This window comes from Bufo bufo, chromosome 1 (assembly GCF_905171765.1).
Source record: "Bufo bufo chromosome 1, aBufBuf1.1, whole genome shotgun sequence".
Classification (NCBI taxonomy): Eukaryota; Metazoa; Chordata; class Amphibia; order Anura; family Bufonidae; genus Bufo; species Bufo bufo.
The window spans coordinates 794,635,339-794,659,872 of record NC_053389.1 but is presented as its reverse complement, the minus strand read 5'-3'; the positions used below and the strand labels follow the sequence as shown (position 1 = coordinate 794,659,872).

General features: G+C 46.9%; 1 protein-coding gene across 1 annotated transcript; it reads right to left on the bottom strand.

Annotated features, from left to right (window-relative positions):
- Window positions 1-3,945: 3,945 nt before the first annotated feature.
- PALM3 (paralemmin 3) lies at window positions 3,946-22,841 on the bottom strand. The gene is made up of 6 exons (XM_040415090.1): window positions 22,742-22,841; window positions 8,643-8,694; window positions 8,133-8,213; window positions 5,952-6,073; window positions 5,799-5,865; window positions 3,946-5,675 (listed from the first exon to the last, which is right to left on the bottom strand). The coding sequence occupies exons 2-6, from the start codon at window positions 8,685-8,687 to the stop codon at window positions 4,386-4,388; spliced, it is 1,605 nt and encodes a 534-aa protein (XP_040271024.1). The 5' UTR covers window positions 8,688-8,694; window positions 22,742-22,841; the 3' UTR covers window positions 3,946-4,385.
- Window positions 22,842-24,534: the final 1,693 nt, after the last annotated feature.

Below are 24,534 nucleotides of genomic sequence, written 5' to 3'. Positions count from 1 at the left end.
AAATAACCTCCTAAGATTGATATCCGTTGTTTTCCCGGGCATAAAACCAGATTGGTCAGGGTCAATAATGGATAAGATTACCTGATTAAGCCTCTTGGCCAGGATCTTAGCTAAGATCTTGGCATCGGTGTTCAGCAGGGAAATAGGTCTATATGATGCACAGTGGTCCGGAGGCTTCCCAGCTTTATGAATTACCACAATGGTAGCCTCGCCAAAGGATAGAGGCAGTCTACCAGAATCATGTGCGTAGTTAAAAAGATTCAGTAGACGTGTAGAGTACAATTCAACGTCTAGTCTGTACCATTCGACTGGGAACCCATCCGGACCAGGTGATCTCCCTGCTGCCATATCACTGATTGCCGCTTTAATTTCTCCCACATCAATAGCTGCCTCCAAAAAGCTACTGTCTTCTCTAGCCAATGTAGTAAGGGGGATGTTCTGAAGGAAAGACCGGATCTCATCTGGGGTCATCGCAATTTTGGAGCTATACAGGTCCCTGTAAAATTGAGCAAATTGCTCACATATGTCCTCCGGTTGATATACCCTTGAGCCATCCCCGCAAGTAATGTGTGGGACCACCGTCTGGGGCGACTCAGTCCTGGCCAGGAACGCCAAAGCCCTCCCATTCTTATCACCATCAGCAAATATTACACGCCTTTGATACAATAACTTCTTCTGGGTATATTCTGTTAGGTGCAAATTGAGCTTCCTCTGGGCCTCCTCCCATAAACTACGACCCTCTCCATCCGGATTTGTAATAAAAGCCTGTTCTCTCTCTACTACTTCCCCCTCTAGCTTAGTCCTTGTAGCCCTCATCTCCTTCCTATACGTAGCTATCGCATGAATCAGGGTACCCCTCATCACAACTTTGAAGGCTTCCCACTCTATCAACGGGTTAGCTGAGCCCTCATTGAACTCCCAATAGTCTTTCAAACCCTGCTGTACACTCCAAACAACAGGCAGGACCTCTAGCCATTTACTATTGAGTCTCCATACCCTCTCCACCGGCGCTAGAGGTTGTTTTAGAACTACTAACAATGGAGCATGATCAGAGATACCTCGGGGGAGGTAATCAGCCACCGTCAGGGAGGGTAATAGATCTCTGCTAAGAAAAACTAAGTCTATCCGTGAAAGCGTAACATGAGAAGCGGAATAGCAGGAATATTGGCGCAACCCCGGATGTAAGTACCTCCAACCCTCCGTTAAATCAAATACATCAGCCCAGGAGCTTAGCGCCTCATTATGGGTATCACTAGGGCGAAGACGATCCAGTGACTGATCCAAAGTCGCGTTGTAATCCCCAAAGGCAATCAGAGGTGCCGGGGGCATAGATGCTACCATTCTCATAACCTCATCCAGTATATCCCTACGAAAAGGGGGGGGGACATAAAGGCCCACCAGAAGGTAATCGATGCCCCTGATTGCCACATGGAGAATCACAAAACGACCCATTATATCCGTATGCACAGAATACACCTGAAAGGGAAGGGATTTCGCCACCAGAATCGACACACCTCTGGCTCTAGAATTATATACCGCGTGGTATGCTGAACCAACCCAGGGCCTCTTCAACGCTAAGAGCTTTCGCCCCTGAAGATGTGTCTCCTGCAATACCAGAATGTCAGGATTATGATTTCGTAGAAAATTAAAGACCAGAGACCGTTTAATTTTGTCATTGAGACCCCTGACATTCCAGGAGACAAACCGACAAACGGACATTATGGCGGTCTATTGAGATAGTAATCCCAGAAGTCACTGCACCACCCAAGCCATACACTCACACATTCATACCAACTTCCAAACATTAGAGCAAGAGCCCCTGAATACGCCCGTAACATCAGGCAACCCCCCCCACCCTGCCCAGATGACCCCAACCTATCCAAGCTTAAAAACCCTCCCCCCATTTGCCTCTTTAATAGAAAAGGGGGAACAGCAACCCTTCCTTCAGCCCTACTGCTCTAGGTAAACCTAATAACTGAACCTATGCAGCAGGTTGCTACAACCATCACTCGTTCAGCTCCGTTATTTAACTATCATCTGAAACGCATGGAAAAACATTCAAAACATTAGATATATGACTCTCAGCCTCTGCGGTCTAGCCAGTCCGATGCCTCTTCAGGGTTGGCAAAGAACTTCACCTGGTCACCCTCCTGGACTCTGAGCCGAGCCGGATACATCATTGCATAGACAAGTCCCTTCTCTCTTAAGCGGTTCCTCACCGCCGTGAACTGCCTACGTTGCTTCTGCACTTCTGTAGAAAAGTCCGGGTAAAAGGAGATCCGGGTATTTTCAAAAAGAATGTCTTTCAAACGGCGAGCTGCAGCCAGAATAGCATCACGGTCTCTGTAGTTTAGGACTTTAAAGATGAAGGGACGAGATGGGGCCCCAGGAGGGAGGGGGCGAGTGGGAATCCTGTGAGCACGTTCAACTGCAAAAGTCCCTGACAAATTTATAGGATTAAAGATTTGTTTTATGAGACGTTCCACAAACTCTTCTGGAGAGGGCCCCTCTGCTCTTTCAGGTAAACCCATAATACGGATGTTGTTCCGTCTGTTACGGTTCTCGGCATCCTCCACCTTTGCCATCAGGGTCTTGACTTGATTCTGTAGCGCATTAATTGCAGAGTCATCACGCTGTACTCTATCCTCCACATCACTCACTCTTCTTTCCACTTCCGTTGTTCTCTCTCTAATTTTATCAATATCATGTCTGAGAAGAGTAAGATCAGCCTGGACATGGTCAATTTTGACCGTAAGCGCCGTTTGGCAGTTAGTGATGGCCGCCATAATTTTTGCAAAGTCTACTTCTGGACGCTCAGAGGAGGTTGCAACTTCTCGGTGCTCTGTCTGACTCATGTTGTCCAGCATAAGTTTGGGTGGATTAGCCGGTCCTGAGGTGCCTGTTTTCCGGCCCATAAGGTGATCTCCCCTTCACCAGTAATAGGAGTACTGGCCCTTTAAATATCTCCCCCACACAGGGGCAATAGAACAGCAATGGCGGCTTTTTCCCTGGAGTCAGGATACTGGCCCCACTCAGTTGAGGTGCATTCGCCCCTTAATACAGATGCCAGGTGTATGCAGACAGGAGAGCCAGGATCCCGGTTCAGTCCTGGGGCATGAAGACAACTGCACACAGCGTCACAGGCAAGATGGCGCTCACAGCGCCAGACACGTGGGGGACCTGAAACCAGCAGCCCAGCAGAGAGAGAACCGGAGGCGTCTCACCTCCCAGCCACTCCAGGACTCACCCGACCACCACCACCAGTAAGTAAGGCGACCCGGTAAGTAAGGCGATCTTGCGTCCCCACCTCTCCCGCTCTCACCGAGGGGTCCACAGTGCTGGATACTGCTCCTTTCCCAGGCCTCACTCCAGGGGATCCGGCAGGCGATGACCGCAGCAGGCACACAGCTGAAACTCCGGTTACCGGTAAACCGTGAGTTGCGGATCACTTGGGGGGTGTCTTTTCTTTGGCCACACGCACAGACAATCAGGATTCTGCAGGATAATGTCGGAGCTGAAACAACTTGCGTCCTCACACCATGACGGTTAGGCCACGCCCCCGTTGCAAAGCTTTTTATAGGGTCAGACATTTAATATAAAGTAACTACTTCCACTAGGTGGCAATTCAGATAAAGCTTTCTTTCTCTTGGAAGAGACGTAGTCTAGTTTACTAATCAAGGCATTCTCTTTTCTGCTTCAGCTATTATTCGGGGGACACCTGTTGTTCCCATATAATGGCCAGCAGGTTCTCTATAAGTTCTTTAAGTTCTATATGTTAAAAAACCATCTAGTATGAAACAATATTCAGAAGGGAGGGTAAAGAGGATGCAGCTCAAGTTTCTTTCACTATGTGTATGTGAGACTGAATGCTGTGAGAGGGGAGAGGGAGCAGCAGGAGAGAGACATTCCACATTTCTTCACGAGAAAAAGAAGTGTCACACAATGTTCTGAATGAAAAATACAGGTTTTGTTTTATTCATAATAAATTCATACAATTATTAACATATTTCCTTTTTCATTATCCGTTTTTGTGTATTAATTTTTTTTTTCATTAAAATACTTAAAGTGCAAACCATGCCCTGGGCACAGTGGTAGCAATTTTGTGGCTTGTATCACTATTCACGAGCCCTTCCAGAAGTGCTGGTTCCAAGCCTACAAGATGGCGACATCCACTGTGTGCAGGTGACGTATACGGTACACTTATATACAATATATTCTTTTAATTTAATATTGGGTAGTCATAGCCCTGATACTACTGCCAAGAATTTACTGCAAATGTTATCCTCTCCGACGACCTATAATATGCAAATTCTTATTTCAAACCACAGAGATGAATGCTGCACTTGGGAACTCTTGATTTTGTTGTTAGTGTAGTGTCCCGTTTTTCACATGACCACACAGCACTGACAACTCTTCTTTTTCACAGGTGGGTTCTTATCTCGTGTCTCTGCCGTGTTAGTCCCATGAGGGCCCGACTGTGCATCAGTTTCTGTTGGTTTGTGCAAGAGGGGCTGGCTTTCTGCAGGAGAGCTTGCTTCTGTTGTACCAGGTCGGTTGAGGTCAGTTGAAGGACCCAGTTGAGAAGAGTGCTGGGAAAGTTCTCCAGAAGATGTGTTTCCTGGAGCTGATATGACTACCACTTGGGATATCTGGACTTGACGTGTTAGGTCCTCACATGGCAGTGATAGGCTAGGATTCGGGTCATTACATGGCAGTTTTGTACTCTGTTCCTGGTTGGATGACAATATTACAAGGCTTTGGTGTGCAGTGTATGAATTTGACTCCAAATCTTCACCTTTGTCATGACCTATCAACACAGGCACGAGGTCAAGGGGTTCCTCTTGGCATCTTGAAAGTGCAGATTCTACATTTTGGTCTTGATTTCTACATGGTACTGTAATCTCTTCATCTTGATTTGGGACAATTGATACTGACACTGGCTTCTCCTCTCCACCTTGGCTATTGTCGCTTGGTTCATCTTGTTTCTTGATAATAGGAGATGGTTGTGTTTCATCCTCATGTAGTTCAATTTTCTCAAGCACTAATACTTTGACCATATCTGAATCATTCATTATGCCTTCATTTGATAGACTTGGTTGTGAGACATCCACCTTAGGACTTTCCGCGTTGAAGTTAAGATCTACATGCTCTAATCCCTTAGTGAGATGTTCCAAGTTTTCCTCCTCCAGCTCCAGTCTTTTATCTAGACATTCAGAATTCTGGTCTGTATAAGTATGTTCCTGGTCAAGGCTTTCAGCTTTAAGCTCCTTATTTGAACCCAGATTCTCAGATGTGTCATCCTGAGGTTCTTGACGATGATTAATATTCTGAATTTCCTTGTCATGTTCTTCTTCATTTCTCTGGTCCACAATCTCCAGCTTCTGATCTGGAGATGATTGATCTTGATTCTTTTCCATCTGATTTCCAGAAACTCTTATACCCCGAGGAGCTGCCGTTGGATGTCCTACCACCACCTCTTTACTCACGGTAGGATCTTTTTGTGTTTGGTCAACATTTTCCCCATGTTTTTCCTCTTCCCCATTAGGCTGTACATCTTCTTCTTGTATGACTTTGTGTTCTTGTTGAATTTCTCTCCTGCTGGGAGTTGGGTTTTTTTGGTCAGAGATTTGTTGGGTTTGGTCACCATTTACAATTGGTTTATGTGAGTCTGAGCCCTAAAATGATATAAATATAAATAAAATTAATCTGAATCAAGCCAAATTAGATTAGCTCTCAAATTTGGAAAACACATTAAAGTTGGATTATTGGCCAAACAATCCATTAATTTGCAGAACTACCTGATGTTTCTTTAAATTCTCAATTTTCAGTTCTGGGTTTTCCAAACAGACCAGTTGTAACTGGAGGCTGGAACAAGTACAAGACATGGTCACTTCCTGGCAATCACGCCAGTTTCTAGGGTCAGTTTTTTATGGTTGAGGTTGATATCTCACCTCTTCAGTTCATCTTCCAGCTTCTTTATGTTATCTTCTGTCTCACTTAGAGGATTCTCTATTTCTGCACCTGGAGAAGGGACCAGGCCATCCATCAACCATCGATCCCGCAGAGACTTCCTCTGAGCAAGGACAAGGAAAGAAAACAACCATATTAGGTTCTGTGTCATAAATACGTACAATTTGGTGACAGAATTATGACCTTTTCATCAGATCAACTATCCCTAGAGAGACTTTAAGGTGGACATAGACTTTACAGAAAATTGAACTAATTCGCCATCTCCCACCCCCATACACATTTTCAATCAGGAGAGGGGAAAAAGTATCTGCCAGATACCGGGCTTTGCAAGGTCAAAATATCTGGGGCTTGTTTTTTTTTTTCTTTGCCAGTTTGGGGGTGGGGTGGGGAAAGCAGCAGGGGGATACTATACGTATTGGGCGTACTACATGGAGGCACTATAAGTACAGCAGCACTATAAGTACTGGGGGCACTACAGGGGCATTATAACTACTGGGGCACTACAGGGGCATTATAGCTACTGGGGCACTACAGGGGCATTATAGCTACTGGGGGCACTACAGGGGCATTATAGCTACTGGGGGCACTACAGGGGCATTATAGCTACTGGGGGCACTACAGGGGCATTATAACTACTGGGGGCACTACAGGGGCATTATAGCTACTGGGGCAATAGATAAAGCAATTATATCTAGTGGGGCACTATAGGGGCCATAATACCTATTGGGACACTATAGGGGGCATTACGTCGGGGCATTATAACTACTGGGAGCCCTACAGGGAGCATTATAACTACTGTAGGGCACTACAGGGGAGCACTATCACTACTGAGGAAACTACAGGGGGGGATTATAACTATTGGGGCACTACAGGGGGTCATTTCTATTACTAGGGCACTATAGAGCGCATTATGCCTACTAGGGGTACTAGTGTGGACATTATAACTATTGGTGGCGCTATAGGGAGACATTATGACTACTGCGTGCTGTACAGGGGGCCCTATAGAGGGACCTTTTTACTACTGGGGCACTATGGGGCATTATTTCTACTGGAGATTCTGTGGGGGCATTATTATTATTGGGGGAAATTTGGAGGGCACTAATACTAACGGTTACTTTCAAGTAGCATTATCACTGTAGTGGGCACTTCTACTAGAGAGAGAGAATTATTACTATTGGGGGGACATTTTGGGAGCACTTTGGGGCTATCTGCATAGCACTGTTATTTCTTAAAGAAGGGGTTGGACACTTTTTTTTTTTTTTCGGCAAACCCTTCCTTTCGGGGCAGAATTGCAAAAGGAAATGTACTAACCTGCTCCATGGCACTGGGTGTCCCCCGGTCTCCGCTGACTCACTGAAGGAATCAGGACCCAGCACCAAGAAGCAGGTAATTATACTTCCCTTAGCAGGTCTGCCTAAGCGCGGAGGGGGTTTATGACCAACCCAAAAGAAAGTGGCCAGCCCCTTTAAGTATAATATTTGGGGGTATTGTGGAGCACAGCGGGGACAGTAATTGGGGGTAGCAGCAGGATAACACTCCAGGAGGATGGAAAAGTGAGGAAACCTAAGATATCTGTAAAATGCTGCAGAGACGAGATGCGGTTGAAAGAAGACGTCATGGTGGTCTGGTCTGGATGGAGAAGATAAGGAAAGTGAACATCTACATCAGAGGAGAAATCACTGGATGTAATAGGTTTGTACAGCTGTATTCTCCTGTATGTATGATAGTGCTGAATGTAATGTCCATCCAAATATGGCTTTAGCACTGGGGCTGGATTGAGAATTTGACACATATGCCTTGGGGCTTGGGCCCTCAATCATTTGAGACTCTATCAATGCTCCTGGCCAGTCATTTATGACAGCAGGTTATCTCCTAGGAGAACAAAAGGATCAGGCATACTAGAGGGAAAGCTGAGGCGTCCTCCCACACATTAGACGGTCAGCCAATATTTACCTAAAGTGTTCGGCCCCCTTTATGAGGAGTATGTCAGCAGCTTTTACCCATTTAAAACTGCTGACAGCTCTGTATAGGTGAAGGGGGAGCAGTGTAATCATACCCGGAGCAATGGTTGTGCAGTAAGTGTGGTATAGCAATATCATCAGTATGAATAAGGGGCATGACGACAGGAGGAGCAACTGAGTCTCACATTGCAACCTTCTTACCTTCAGTTGCTGCAGCTTCACCTTTTGCAGTTCCAGCTCCCTCTGTATGACGTCCACCTCTCCCAGGATCCTGCGCTTTTCCTAATATACAGCAATAGACAGCGTGCTATGAGTATCTCCTTTTACTAGAGTGTCAGCTCTGTTGGCAAGATTGCTCCATTGTCTGCATTTAATGCTAAAGTACTAAAACAAAACTATTTCAGAACACCTGGATCTCACTGTAGAGTGTAAGCTCTGCAGGTCAGAATTTTATATTACATTGTAGATAAGCGTGCTTTAAGCGAGTGTAAGCTCCTCTGGTCAGTAAATGAGGTGATGAGGAGGAGGGGGCCCTGAATCAAGACGGCACCCCCTTCCTGTGTGTTTTAACCACATAGCAAGCATCAGAATGGCTGCCGGTAGTATGGAGTGTCAGCTCAGCAGCCCAGATTACCTTTACCTCCTTTCCTATACTGTAGCAGTACATATCTGTGCAGTAGATTGCAAGCTCTTCAGGAAAGTTTCACTTACATTGATTCCATGCAGGCGCTGGCTGTAGATCTGCGTCTCCCCCATCTTGATGCTGCAGAGGAAGCAGAGTATTACCTGATTAACATGACGCAGCGTCACCACTTCCTGGCAGAGCGGTGCAGTGTAATACTCCTCTAACATCAGTGCTGCACGTCTGCGCTGGGACTGACCAATGCCACTTTCCCATCTCCTGGCAGTAAATGGGGCTGACGGTTCTGTGCCAGGATGGTTGCTAGGCAATGCACTGCATAGCAACACAAGGGATCCTCGCCTAACAACAAGCCTGCCATAGAGGAGGTGATGCTGCTTATCCTCAGACTGGTGCCGAGGAGAGAACGGGAAGTGGTTCTGTCACTCAGATGATCACGAGGGATCTGTCGGGGGTTGCCTGACCATCACAGCAGTACGAGGAGAAAAGTGACCTGCCATAACCTGTCAGATGCCATCTGGTGACGACCAATCAATGTCTGTCTTACTGTGGCCCCAATCAACGTCCAAATCACTGGCCCATATGGTTTCCACAAGTGAAACTGTTAGTCTACCCCATCAAGGACCAGCCAAATATATTGTATGGACCTGTGAGGGTCGATAAAGCTCGTACTATCCCCACATAGGCCACAGAGGGGCTCAGATTACAAAACCCAAGGATCACTGTCTGATGAGGAGGACGACAGGACCTTCATCATTTCCACCAGGTAATTATGGGTTTAAAAAAGGAGGATGGGAGATAGGAGAACCTGTCCATGAACCCAGAGAAGACCCCGGGCAGCGATAATACTAGACTTTGTACTTCTGTAATGGATTAGTCCTATTGAGGCAAATTAGGTTTAACATGTGAGGGAAGGAAAGATAAATGTCACCAGTACATACTACATGTCACCAGTACATACTACATGTCACCAGTACATACTACATGTCACCAGTACATACTACATCCTACATGTCACCAGTACATACTACATGTCACCACTCAACACTACATCCTACATGTCACCAGTACATACTACATCCTACATGTCACCAGTACATACTACCTGTTACCAGTATATTCTACATGTCACCAGTACATACTACATGTCACCAGTACATACTACCTGTTACCAGTATATTCTACATGTTACCAGTATATTCTACTAGTACATACTACATGTCACCAGTACATACTACATGTCACCAGTACATACTACATGTCACCAGTACATACTACATCCTACATGTCACCAGTACATACTACATGTCACCAGTACATACTACATACTACATGTTACCAGTACATACTACATCCTACATGTCACCAGTACATACTACATCCTACATGTCACCAGTACATACTACATGTCACCACTCAACACTACATCCTACATGTCACCAGTACATACTACATGTCACCAGTACATACTACATCCTACATGTCACCAGTACATACTACCTGTTACCAGTATATTCTACATGTCACCAGTACATACTACATGTCACCAGTACATACTACCTGTTACCAGTATATTCTACATGTTACCAGTATATTCTACATGTCACTAGTACATACTACCTGTTACCAGTACATACTACATGTCACCACTCAACACTACATCCTACATGTCACCAGTACATACTACATGTTACCAGTATATTCTACATGTCACCAGTATATTCTACATGTTACCAGTATATTCTACATGTCACCACTCAACACTACATCCTACATGTCACCAGTACATACTACATGTCACCAGTACATACTACATGTCACCACTCAACACTACATCCTACATGTCACCAGTACATACTACATGTCACCAGTACATACTACATGTCACCAGTACATACTACCTGTTACCAGTATATTCGACATGTCACCAGTATATTCTACATGTCACCAGTACATACTACATGTCACCAGTACATACTACATCCTACATGTCACCAGTACATACTACATCCTACATGTCACCAGTACATACTACATGTCACCACTCAACACTACATCCTACATGTCACCAGTACATACTACATGTCACCAGTACATACTACATCCTACATGTCACCAGTACATACTACCTGTTACCAGTATATTCTACATGTCACCAGTACATACTACATGTCACCAGTACATACTACCTGTTACCAGTATATTCTACATGTTACCAGTATATTCTACATGTCACTAGTACATACTACCTGTTTCCAGTATATTCTACATGTCACTAGTACATACTACCTGTTACCAGTACATACTACATGTCACCACTCAACACTACATCCTACATGTCACCAGTACATACTACATGTCACCAGTACATACTACATCCTACATGTCACCAGTACATACTACCTGTTACCAGTATATTCTACATGTCACCAGTACATACTACATGTCACCAGTACATACTACCTGTTACCAGTATATTCTACATGTTACCAGTATATTCTACATGTCACTAGTACATACTACCTGTTACCAGTATATTCTACATGTCACTAGTACATACTACCTGTTACCAGTACATACTACATGTCACCACTCAACACTACATCCTACATGTCACCAGTACATACTACATGTCACCAGTACATACTACATGTCACCACTCAACACTACATCCTACATGTCACCAGTACATACTACATGTCACCAGTACATACTACATGTCACCAGTACATACTACCTATTACCAGTATATTCGACATGTCACCAGTATATTCTACATGTCACCAGTACATACTACATGTCACCAGTACATACTACATGTCACCACTCAACACTACATCCTACATGTCACCAGTACATACTACATGTCACCAGTACATACTACATGTCACCAGTACATACTACCTGTTACCAGTATATTCGACATGTCACCAGTATATTCTACATGTCACCAGTACATACTACATGTCACCAGTACATACTACCTGTTACCAGTATATTCTACATGTCACCAGTATATTCTACATGTCACCAGTACATACTACATGTCAACACTACATCCTACATGTCACCAGTACATACTACATGTCAACACTACATCCTACATGTCACCAGTACATACTACATGTCAACACTACATCCTACATGTCACCAGTACATACTACATGTCAACACTACATCCTACATGTCACCAGTACATACTACATGTCAACACTACATCCTACATGTCACAACTAAATAACACATGTCACCAGTCACCCGTACATACTAAATGGTAAAACACTCGGTAACACTGACATGGAAAAGGATCTAGGAATTTTAATAAACAGCAAACTAAGCAGTAAAAACCAGTGTCAGGTAGCTGCTGCCAAGGCCAATAAGATAATGGGTTGCATCAAAAGGGGCATAGATGCCCGTGATGAGAACATAGTCCTGACACTTTACAAATCGCTAGTCAGACTACACATGGAGTACTGTGTACAGTTCTGGGCTCCTGTGAACAAGGCAGACATAGCAGAGCTGGAGAGGGTCCAGAGGAGGGCAACTAAAGTAATAACTGGAATGGGGCAACTACAGTACCCTGAAAGATTATCAAAATTAGGGTTATTCACGTTAGAAAAAAGACGACTGAGGGGAGATCTAATTACTATGTATAAATATATCAGGGGTCAGTACAGAGATCTCTCCCATCATCTATTTATCCCCAGGACTGTGACTGTGACGAGGGGACATCCTCTGCGTCTGGAGGAAAGAAGGTTTGTACACAAACATAGAAGAGGATTCTTTACGGTAAGAGCAGTGAGACTATGGAGCTCTCTGCCTGAGGAGGTGGTGATGGTGAGTACAATAAAGGAATTCAAGAGGGGCCTGGATGTATTTCTGGAGCGTAATAATATTACAGGCTATAGCTACTAGGGAGGGGTCGTTGATCCAGGGAGTTATTCTGATTTTCCCTAAAATGAGGACAATTGTCTTCTACCTCATGAGGGTTCTCTGCCTCCCTCTGGATTATAGGCTGAACTGGATGGATGGATGTGTTTTTCAGTCTTACAAATTATGGCCCTATTAATAAACCTGTCACCAGTTCATCCAGTAACCCTACAATAATGGAGTAACTGGTCTGGCACCCTGACTCATCTCTTACGTGAAGCCATCGTGTCCTGGAGGCAAAGATAATTACACAACTGTCACATGACGAACACCGCCGACCTGCTCCTCCATCTCCATCACACCCATCCCGAACTAGTGCAGGGTTAGGGACTCAACCTGATGAAAAAAATCGGAAACTAAGATGCGTGATAAAATCTGTAGAGATGATATTCGGCTGTAAAAAAAAAAAAGTCATGGTGGTCTGGTCCGAATGGAGAAGATAAGGAAAAAGAGACATCACTGGATTGAACAGGTATGTGGTGCCGTGTTCTCCAGTGGGGCCCGACTAGGGCAATAGCTGAGAAGGAGGCCAGTATGACGGTTTGGTTGGCGAGGGGCGGCATTTAGAGGGTTAATGGCACAGGGGCTGTTAGGTAGGGGGGTTACTATGGTGACTGGGGGTGTGGCAGGGAGGATTTATAAATGGGGGTGTGAGGGGTAACAAGACGCCATTTTAGGTATTCTAATGAACTCCCGCCCGCCCGGTAGAAGGATGGGGCAGGTGACGAGCACTCATTTTCTTACAAAAAAAAGGGGGGTGTTTTGTTAAGTGAGCGTAGTTTTTGGGGAAATTGTCGCGGCAGTCGTAGCGGTGGGGCGGTCCTTGAAGTTGATGGATATGGTGGTAGTTGAGAACGGAAGGACCCCATGGGTGGAGCTGGACTCTCATGGTTTAACAGGAGTTGAGGAATTGGGCGTCCATCAGTTGGTGCCTCCGAGCTGGCATTCAACGGCCGGGGGCAAGATGGGGTTGCCAGTTTATTTTGGTAAAAGTTATTTTATTGGGGCTTCTAGGACCCCCCTCGTCATTTATTCATTTTTGGGGGCTAATGTGATGCTATTATCTTTGATGCTGCTGTGGCCTAATTAATCCGAGCTGTTCTCCGGCTGTTATTCAACGGTGGGGAAAGAGGGTAAAGGTTTAAAGAGACCCGAGCATGTAGGTTTGGTAGTGCGGTATGTCATTTAAATAGTAATAGTCATCCATCATGGATCCTAATGTGGTGGCCTTTTGACACGAAGATTAACGCTGCTCTAATCTCTCTGTCAAACCTGAAGGAGGCTTAGTACAGCGCCTGTGACCGCGGTGCGAGAACAGCCTTATGTATGGTATCACCGCATCTGTCACGACCCACGGTAAACTGCCGAGGAACAAGATGAAACATGTAAGGCTAGTTTCACACTAGCGCTAAATTCTCCCTGAAGAGGAGCAGCCTGACGGGGTCCACATGCAGCAAAGCCGGATACTGCCCATTGACTATAATGGGAGTAGGATCCTGCGGGGATCTGGCAGGAGTGCTGGGATTCAGCCAGGCAAAAAAAACAATAAGTAATCATTTCCTCAAACAGGTAGGAATTGCCAAACTACATACAGTCGATGGAATGTGTTTGAGGAAATTTTCCAGCTGGAGCGGCAATATAGCCGAAACCAACACTGCAAACTATGGTGAGACTGGTGCATGGTATCGACCAGCTGAACAGTGGTTGCAGTCCGCTCCCCGCCACCACTGACAAGCGAAACTGCTGACCTTTTGGCGAAGAGGAGGGCAGCTTCCAATACCTAATACACGGACATAGAGGCGAGTCCACTGTACCGCCGATGCGGGACGCCGCACAGGAAGATATCGGTACTTAAGTTGTTACACTCCCTCTTATATCTACCTACATATAGGCTGGCTATTCGATCTATACAGGATTTCATCCAGAAGGAATTCCTTTGATGGCTGTTTAGCCTTGCACTTATTACCAGAGACATTGGGTCATAATATAGCACTGCTGAACTCTAGGACTAGAGACATTGGGATAGCATTCACTAAGACTGGTCCTCACTGACTGTTTGGATGTCTTGAGCAACTTTTAGGCTACTTTCACACCTGTGCTAGGTGCGGATCTGTCTGTTATCTGCACAGACGGATCCGCACCTATAAATGCAAACGATGGTATCCATTCAGTACGGATCAGTCTGCATAACTTTAGTAAAAAAAAAGTCTAAGTCAAAATAATAGTATTAGCTTTTTCAGATCTGAGTTTTCACCATCGTAAAAACTCAGATCCGACAGTATATTCTAACACAGAGGCGTTCCCATAGTGATGGGGACACTTCAAGTTAGAATATACTAGGAACTGTGTACATGATTGCCCCTGCTGCCTGGCAGCACCCGATCTCTTACAGGGGGCTGTGATCCGCACAATTAACCCCTCAGGTGCCACATCTGAGGGGTAATTGTGCGAATCTCTGCCCCCTGTACGAGATCAGGTGCTGCCAGGCAGCAGGGGCCAGACCCCCCTCCCTCCCCAGTATTAAAATCATTGGTGGCCAGTGCGCCCCCCCCTCTCCCTCCCCAGTATTAAAATCATTGGTGGCCAGTGCGGCCCCCCACCCCCCCCCCTATTAAAATCATTTGTGGTTATTGCGGCCCCCCCTATTAAAATCATTGGTGTCCAGTGCTGCCTCCCCTCTCCCCCCCCCACCCCTAATTAAAATCATCGGTGGCAGTGGCCACAGGTTAACAACCCCCTCCCCCCTATCATTGGTGGCAGCGGAGCGGCAGTTCCGATCGGAGTCCCAGTTTAATCGCTGGGGCTCCGATCGGTTACCATGGCAGCCAGGACGCTACTGCAGTCCTGGCTGCCATGGTTACTTAGAACTTTTAGCAGCATTATACTTACATGCGCTGTCTGTGGCCGGCCGGGCGCTCCTCCTACTGGTAAGTGACAGGTCTGTGCTATAAGCAATGCGCCGCACAGACCTGTCACTTACCAGTAGGAGGAGCGCCGGCCGGCCACAGACAGCGCACGTAAGTATAATGCTGCTAAAAGTGCTTAGTAACCATGGCAGCCAGGACTGCAGTAGCGTCCTGGCTGCTATGGTAACCGATCGGAGCCCCAGCGATTAAACTGGGACTCCGATCAGAACTGCCTCTCCGCTGCCACCAATGATGGGGGGGGGGGGGGGGGGAAGGGAGGCCGCACTGGACACCAATGATTTTAATAGGGGGGGGGGCCGCACTGGCCACTAATGATTTTAATACTGAGGAGGGAGGGGGGGTCTGGCCCCCTGCTGCCTGGCAGCACCTGATCTCTGCGGAACCTGAGGGGTTAATTGTGTGGATCACAGCCCCTTGTAAGAGATCGGGTGCTGCCAGGCAGCAGGGGGCCGTTATGTCCACAGTTCTCAGTATATTCTAACTTGAAGCGAACCCATCACTATGGGAACGCCTCTGTGTTAGAATATACTGTCGGATCTGAGTTTTCACGATCTAACTCAAATCCGATGGTATATTCTAACATAGAGGTGTTCCCATGGTGATGGGGACGCTTCAAGTTAAAATATACCATCGGATTGGAGAAAACTACGATCCGATGGTATATTAATAGGGACTCCTGACTTTACATTGAAAGTCAATGGGGGACGGATCCGTTTACAATTGCACCAATATTGTGTCAATGTAAACAGATCCGTCCCCATTGACTTACATTGTGTGTCAGGACAGATCCGTTTGGCTCCGCACCGCCAGGCGGACACCAAAACGCTGCAAGCAGCATTTTTGGTGTCCGCCTCCAGAGCGGAATGGAGGCGGAACGGAGCCAAACTGATGCATTCTGAATGCATTGGGGATGAACGGATCCGTTTGGGGTCGCTTGTGAGAGCCTTGAAACGGATCTCACAGGCGGACCCTGAAACGGCAGTGTGAAAGTAGCCTATCGTCACATTGCTGCAAGTTTCAGTCCCATTGCTAGACTGTCGCAGGTCCTAGTACACACATTGCGATCTGCATTGCCTGCAACTTTAGGATTGTACACGTTGCAGGTCTCGATATACATTTTGCATTGCCTAGCCTACTAGGATTTTATCTGGACTATACATGATAACAAGGTGTCCCTATCTATCAGGGACTCAATGTCATGTCTAGAGGGACCGTCCCCCAACTCATTACGGGAAACAGGGATGAGACTGTTTGAGCTTCAATTCCCCCCTGGAGATAAGCTGTGCCATATGGGGATACCACCAATATGCCTGTTAGCGGGGACGTTTTCTTCTGCGCACAGCCCTTCCAGCAGGTCCCTGTGTATAACGCTGAGATATTCTATCATATCAGCAGTTTTGTCAGCGCCGGACCCTCATTATAATAACCGCTGCCAATGACCGGGATGCCTCGATCTGGTAATTATTAGGAATGGTCACCAGGTTCCAGAGCAGCTCTGGGGGGCAGAAGAGGAAACCCTGATGGTGGTGCATGGACACTGCTATAAAAGGAAAAAGAATAGAGCTGAGTGCGACACCAAAGGGGTTAATGCTGAGAGGTGTGCACAGCCCATTTGTTTCTGCACGGTCCATATCCCCCAGGAATGTGTGATATGCGGGTCATGTGACTGTGCCCACACGTTACACCACATGTAATTAACAGGAAAGTAAGGCAAAGAGGCTTCAGCGCCAAGCATGGGCACCGCCGGGGTAACAGTATCATCCACACCCTGGACCCCAGAGAATACGGCTTTCTCTCCCAACTCCCCCATACACGCTGGGACTGGCCGAGCATGCATGTGTATTCCAACTCAACATGCCTGAAGCTTCTCTCCCTGGACATCATCTGTCAGAGGAGAGTCGGGAGCTCCCCATATACAATTATGGGTACAGTTGGTATTTCTGGGGCCCCCGGTCCAGGCTACTGTTCTACAGCTAGGAAGGGCCCCCTCGCCGCCCGGGGCCCCTGTGCAGCCAAGTGCCCCCCTGCAGTAATCTGACTGAGCTGTGGTGGCTGTTATATTGTCTGTCACCCAACTTTCCCTAAAACAGAAGGACATGAGCACAACTTTTTGGCTTAGGCTCTGAGAAGTTAAAGGGCATCTCCATCTCTATCCTATCTCTACACGGCTGTATACGCGGTCACGTGTAGACACGGCAAGAAGGCCAATTCCACCAAATCGACCAATAAACGCATTTTCATTCCCTAAAATTGAGACCCATCGTACGTCGTTGCTGCAGATGTCACATTCGCTGATGACATCACAGAGCTTTCTTTTCAATAAACTTTATTGACACAGCCCTGGAGAGACATTGTAGCTACCTGCAGAGCATTCCCAGCCTGGTAGCAGAGGTATGTGATGATGGACGGGGCCTCCCTCCCTCCCTCGCCTCTGGCCGCCCCCGACACACAAACCAGAAATTGCAGATTAAAGAAGTGACAGAGCAGCAAAACCAGCACCAATCTAATCCCAGCCTAATCCCAGCTCTCCAGCTCAAATATCTGTCCCTCTGGCTGGCAGCGGTGCCATCCTGCCACCAGGGAGCAGATCCGGTATACAGGGGGGGCACAGTCCTGCTGTAAACAAGCACTCGGCTCCCAGCATTCACCTGGGCGTCCATTGTGAGGAGAGTGAAACCTGAGCAGGTGCAGGGAGGGGAGATCGCCTGCGCAGTGCCTGCCCGGGACACCTGGCCGCCTTCGCTATGTCCTGCCAAGCACTGCCAATGCACCTCCTGCTTCTATGGGGTCTCCCATGGGGGCAACAGTACCCCTAATGACTTGGTCCTTCTGCAGAAGAACTACAACCTCCAGCTTTCCCAGTAACTTAACACAATGGCACCAGTGTGGGGAATGCAGGGCAAACCAGTAATTCCAGTTATGTACTAGTAACCATTCACTGTAGCACTGGGAACAACCCTTTCCACGTAGCGCAGAATACGCAGCATACCAGATATAGTTTGTACTGCAAACCCACAACAAGCTATGATATTGCTATGATATGTAACAAATAGTCATCATGGTCACATTCCGTCGGGCCCTTTGTAGTCACAGGGGCCAATTAGGAACTTCACTTGACAAATAACTAAGCCCCGACTCAGAGGAATGCCTTGTCTAAATCAACCGATCAAACTGGATCCAGGATCATTCACCAGGGTCAACCTCAGAACTATTATTATGTTACTACTAATATTCACTACCCATGAGGCACCCTATTCTCCCCCTAGGACCGCCCAGGAGGAACAGTATGGCTACAAAATAGGCAACAGCAACCTATTAGGCATCTGTAGGACTGTGTTACCTGGAGCTGTAGGATCTCTCTAGGAAGGATTTGTCGGGTGACGTTTAATACAATAAATAATCATTAAAGGGGTTGTCTCCCCTCAGACATTGGTGGCGGCATATCACTATCATATGCCACCAATGTAGATTAGGGGCAGATCCCACTTCTATCTCCAAAACGGGACCCCCAAAGTGAACTGAGGGCAGCCACCCTCATTTCTGTGGGAGTTCTGAAATTTCTTGTACCCCCATAGAGTAGAATGGAGTGGCGGTTGCCCGGTGCACTCTCCATTCATTTCTATGTTCTTGCACAACTATTTTGAGAACTCCCATAGAAATGAATGCATGGTGCACTTTCCTTCACTTTCAGGGTCCCAGAGGTTCCCAGAGGGTCCTAGTGATATGTGTGAAGAGGGAAAAAAAAAAAAAAAAAATGTAAATTCCCTTTCAGAGAAAAATATAAAAAAAGGGGACCGCAATGGGGTCTCAATACACGCCTGTACTATAATCCAGCCAATATAGTACAGGCGTGTATTGAGACCCCATTGCGGTCCCCTTTTTTTATATTTTTCTCTGAAAGGGAAATTCTGGAAAAACCTTTCTGACTGTTTAGTGACACATTTTAATGTCTTCAGCAGTGACAGAACTGTTCTCATTCCGCTACCTGACAACATAGGACAAGGGACAGGAGACAGGCCATGTCTACTTACTCTTGTTTAGAGTGCAGTTATATTGAAGGGCACCTATATTTTATATTTACCACCAAGCTGAGAATAACATAATGCGTAGAACAAGGCTAAGTGTTCTCATATACTGGCCATAAATGAAGTAATAGGATGACACCTGTGGATGGTAAGACATCCCCCCGCCCCCCACCGCATGTTCTTAGCCACTCGCTGTACTCTGCTTGTTGTCAGTGAATGAAGGGCTTCCAGTTTACCACTACAGGGTGAATCTTTAGCCCAAAACTTTAGACTTGATACAATTGTAGCACACTGAGACACTGAAATAAACCCTGCTGCTGTATGAGCAGGGGCCAAGGCAGTGTTTCATTCACTGACAGCAAGAATAGATCTTGAAAAGAGATACAAACCCTGGGATTAGCCACTGGTGATGGTGATAGAAGAGGGGGTGATAAGGAGCAGAAGACGCGAGGGCTGAACACCTGGAGAGCGCAGGTAAGGACAGATTCTGGATGGAGGGAGTGATATCGAGGGGGAGGTAAGTGACAGGGCCGAGGCAATTACTAGGGAATGGCAGGAATGTTATCATTGACCGCACTAAGAAAAACATCTCTCCCAAATGCTGCACATTTCTCAGATACCTCCAGCAGCACCCGCCTGTCATACAGTAGGTGTGTGCTGCGTGCCCAGAGGTAAGTAGTAACCACACATGTACATAGTTCCATACAGATTACTTATATCACTTATAAATGAGCAGAAATATGTTCTAATGATACATCCTGTAAACCGATACTACTCCTCCCCACAGAGCAACACGACATGTTTCATTCAGTGACACCCCGCTAATACAGATATAGCAGAGCTGAAAATGATCCAACTCAGCCCTGTTGCACTGACAAACTCATCTTCACTACATCAGACAGCTACTGCTTGTGAGCTCAGCTACAAGAGCGTCAGACTGGCTCAGCTGTATATTGGAAAGCTCTGCTCTCTTACCACTGACAAACACAGCTCTGCTACATGCTCTGTTCTACAACAGCTATTGTACAAGATCAGATCTGCTACATCTGAAGTGTTCATCTATAGACACATCACACAAGCACAAAACACAACCTGAGGGAAGCTCCGCTGTCTGTGACTAATGCAGTGGTGCCACATCTGACCACAGCTCTACTACACCGTACAGGCTCAGCTCTCCTATATCTGAGATCAGCTATAGGAATACAAGGCAAGTTCAGCAGGAAGCCCAGCTCTGCTATCTCTGACAAACACAGATCTGCTACATCACAAAAGCTTTGTCTGCTACATTTGAGAAGCTGATAAGATCAGCTCTGCTGCATCTGTACTACAGACACTACTACCCCCACTACTCAGGGTAATCCCACAGCCCATCAGTCTCATGAATAATGCATGGGCAGGGACAGGAGTAATTATGAGCGCAGGTGTCTACATGTATACAGGGCGTGCGGGACATCTACATACATATTAGACATATGACTGCCCCTCCTCCACCCGCACAGGTTTATTCCAAGGCATGTGACCTGTCACAGACATGTCAGTGACATAACAACTATGTCCTGTGTACCCCCAATAATACCCCATATAATACCAGCCCCCCATCACTATACCATATAATACCAGCCCCCATCACTATACTATATAATACCAGCCCCCATCACTATACCATATAATACCAGCCCCCCATCACTATACCATATAATACCAGCCCCCATCACTACACCATATAATACCAGCCCCCCATCACTATACCATATAATACTAGCCCCCCATCACTATACCATATAATACCAGCCCCCATCACTATACCATATAATACCAGCCCCCATCACTATACCATATAATACCAGCCCCCATCACTATACCATATAATACCAGCCCCCATCACTATACCATATAATACCAGCCCCCCATCACTATACCATATATTACCAGCCCCCCATCACTATACCATATATTACCAGCCCCCATCACTATACCATATAATACCAGCCCCCCATCACTACACCATATAATACCAGCCCCCATCACTACACCATATAATACCAGCCCCCCATCACTACACCATATAATACCAGCCCCCATCACTATACCATATAATACCAGCCCCCATCACTATACCATATAATACCAGCCCCCCATCACTATACCATATAATACCAGCCCCCCATCACTATACCATATATTACCAGCCCCCATCACTATACCATATAATACCAGCCCCCCATCACTACACCATATAATACCAGCCCCCATCACTACACCATATAATACCAGCCCCCCATCACTACACCATATAATACCAGCCCCCATCACTATACCATATAATACCAGCCCCCATCACTATACCATATAATACCAGCCCCCATCACTACACCATATAATACCAGCCCCCATCACTACACCATATAATACCAGCCCCCATCACTACACCATATAATACCAGCCCCCATCACTATACCATATAATACCAGCCCCCAACACTACACCATATAATACCAGCCCCCATCACTACACCATATAATACCAGCCCCCATCACTACACCATATAATACCAGCCCCCCATCACTATACCATATAATACCAGCCCCCCATCACTATACCATATATTACCAGCCCCCCATCACTATACCATATAATACCAGCCCCCATCACTATACCATATAATACCAGCCCCCCATCACTATACCATATAATACCAGCCCCCATCACTATACCATATAATACCAGCCCCCATCACTATACCATATAATACCAGCCCCCATCACTATACCATATAATACCAGCCCCCATCACTATACTATATAATACCAGCCCCCCATCACTACACCATATAATACCAGCCCCCATCACTATACTATATAATACCAGCCCACCATCACTACACCATATAATACCAGCCCCCATCACTATACCATATAATACCAGCCCCCATCACTATACCATATAATACCAGCCCCCATCCCTATACCATATAATACCAGCCCCCATCCCTATACCATATAATACCAGCCCCCATCACTATACCATATAATACCTATCCCCAGATTTCTGTGAACTGTCCTCCACTCCCTCTGTATCCTACCTGTATTATACCCCATATATCACATGCACCCATCTCCCTGCACCCTTTCCCTCAGTGCCCCATGTTCCTGCACGATATCTTCCTGCCACTGCCCCCATGTAATAGCTGCCTGATAACAGCCCCCGATCACAGCTGCCCCCTCACCCACCTCCTCCCCCCTGTGCCCCCCTCACCCACCTCCTCCCCCCTGTGCCCCCCTCACCCACCTCCTCGCCTCTGCTCCGGCCGCTGACAGCTGCTGCTCCCCGGTCACATTGGAGAGTGAGGACCGGACAGGAGAGGAGGAGGCGGAGGGAGGGACAGGGGGAGGGGGAGGGCGTGACAGGGGGAGGCGGAGGGAGTGACAGGGGGAGGGGGAGGGAGTGACGGGGGGAGGGCGTGACGGGGGGAGGGAGTGACAGGGGGAGGCGGGGGGAGGGAGTGACAGGGGGAGGCGGAGGGAGTGACAGGGGGGAGGGAGTGACAGGGGGAGGGGGAGGGAGGGAGTGACAGGGGGAGGGAGTGACAGGGGGAGGGCGTGACAGGGGGAGGGACAGGGGGAGGGAGTGACAGGGGGAGGGGGAGGGACAGGGGGAGGGAGTGACAGGGGGAGGCGGAGGGAGGGACAGGGGGAGGGGGAGGGAGGGACAGGGGGAGGGGGAGGGAGGGACAGGGGGAGGGGGAGGGAGTGACAGGGGGAGGCGGGGGGAGGGAGGGACAGGGGGAGGCGGGGGGAGTGACAGGGGGAGGGCGTGACAGGGGGAGGGGACACCTGAGCCGGTCTCACCGGTTCTACATCCAGGAGGAGGGGAGGCCACCAACAACTCTCTCATCATCTGCATACTGACCCCATCATGTACCACCCTGTATACCCCAATATATACATATACTGACCCCATCATGTACCACCCTGTATACCCCAATATATACATACTGACCCATCATGTACCACCCTGTATACCCCAATATATACATACTGACCCATCATGTACCACCCTGTATACCCCAATATATACATATACTGACCCCATCATGTACCACCCTGTATACCCCAATATATACATACTGACCTCATCATGTACCACCCTGTATACCCCAATATATACATACTGACCCCATCATGTACGACCCTGTATACCCCAATATATACATACTGACCCATCATGTACCACCCTGTATACCCCAATATATACATACTGACCCATCATGTACCACCCTGTATACCCCAATATATACATACTGACCCCATCATGTACCACCCTGTATACCCCAATATATACATACTGACCCCATCATGTACCACCCTGTATACCCCAATATATACATACTGACCCATCATGTACCACCCTGTATACCCCAATATATACATATACTGACCCCATCATGTACCACCCTGTATACCCCAATATATACATATACTGACCCCATCATGTACCACCCTGTATACCCCAATATATACATACTGACCCCATCATGTACGACCCTGTATACCCCAATATATACATACTGACCCATCATGTACCACCCTGTATACCCCAATATATACATACTGACCCATCATGTACCACCCTGTATACCCCAATATATACATACTGACCCCATCATGTACCACCCTGTATACCCCAATATATACATACTGACCCCATCATGTACCACCCTGTATACCCCAATATATACATACTGACCCATCATGTACCACCCTGTATACCCCAATATATACATATACTGACCCCATCATGTACCACCCTGTATACCCCAATATATACATATACTGACCCCATCATGTACCACCCTGTATACCCCAATATATATATACTGACCCCATCATGTACCACCCTGTATACCCCAATATATACATACTGACCCATCATGTACCACCCTGTATACCCCAATATATACATACTGACCCATCATGTACCACCCTGTATACCCCAATATATACATACTGACCCCATCATGTACCACCCTGTATACCCCAATATATACATACTGACCCCATCATGTACCACCCTGTATACCC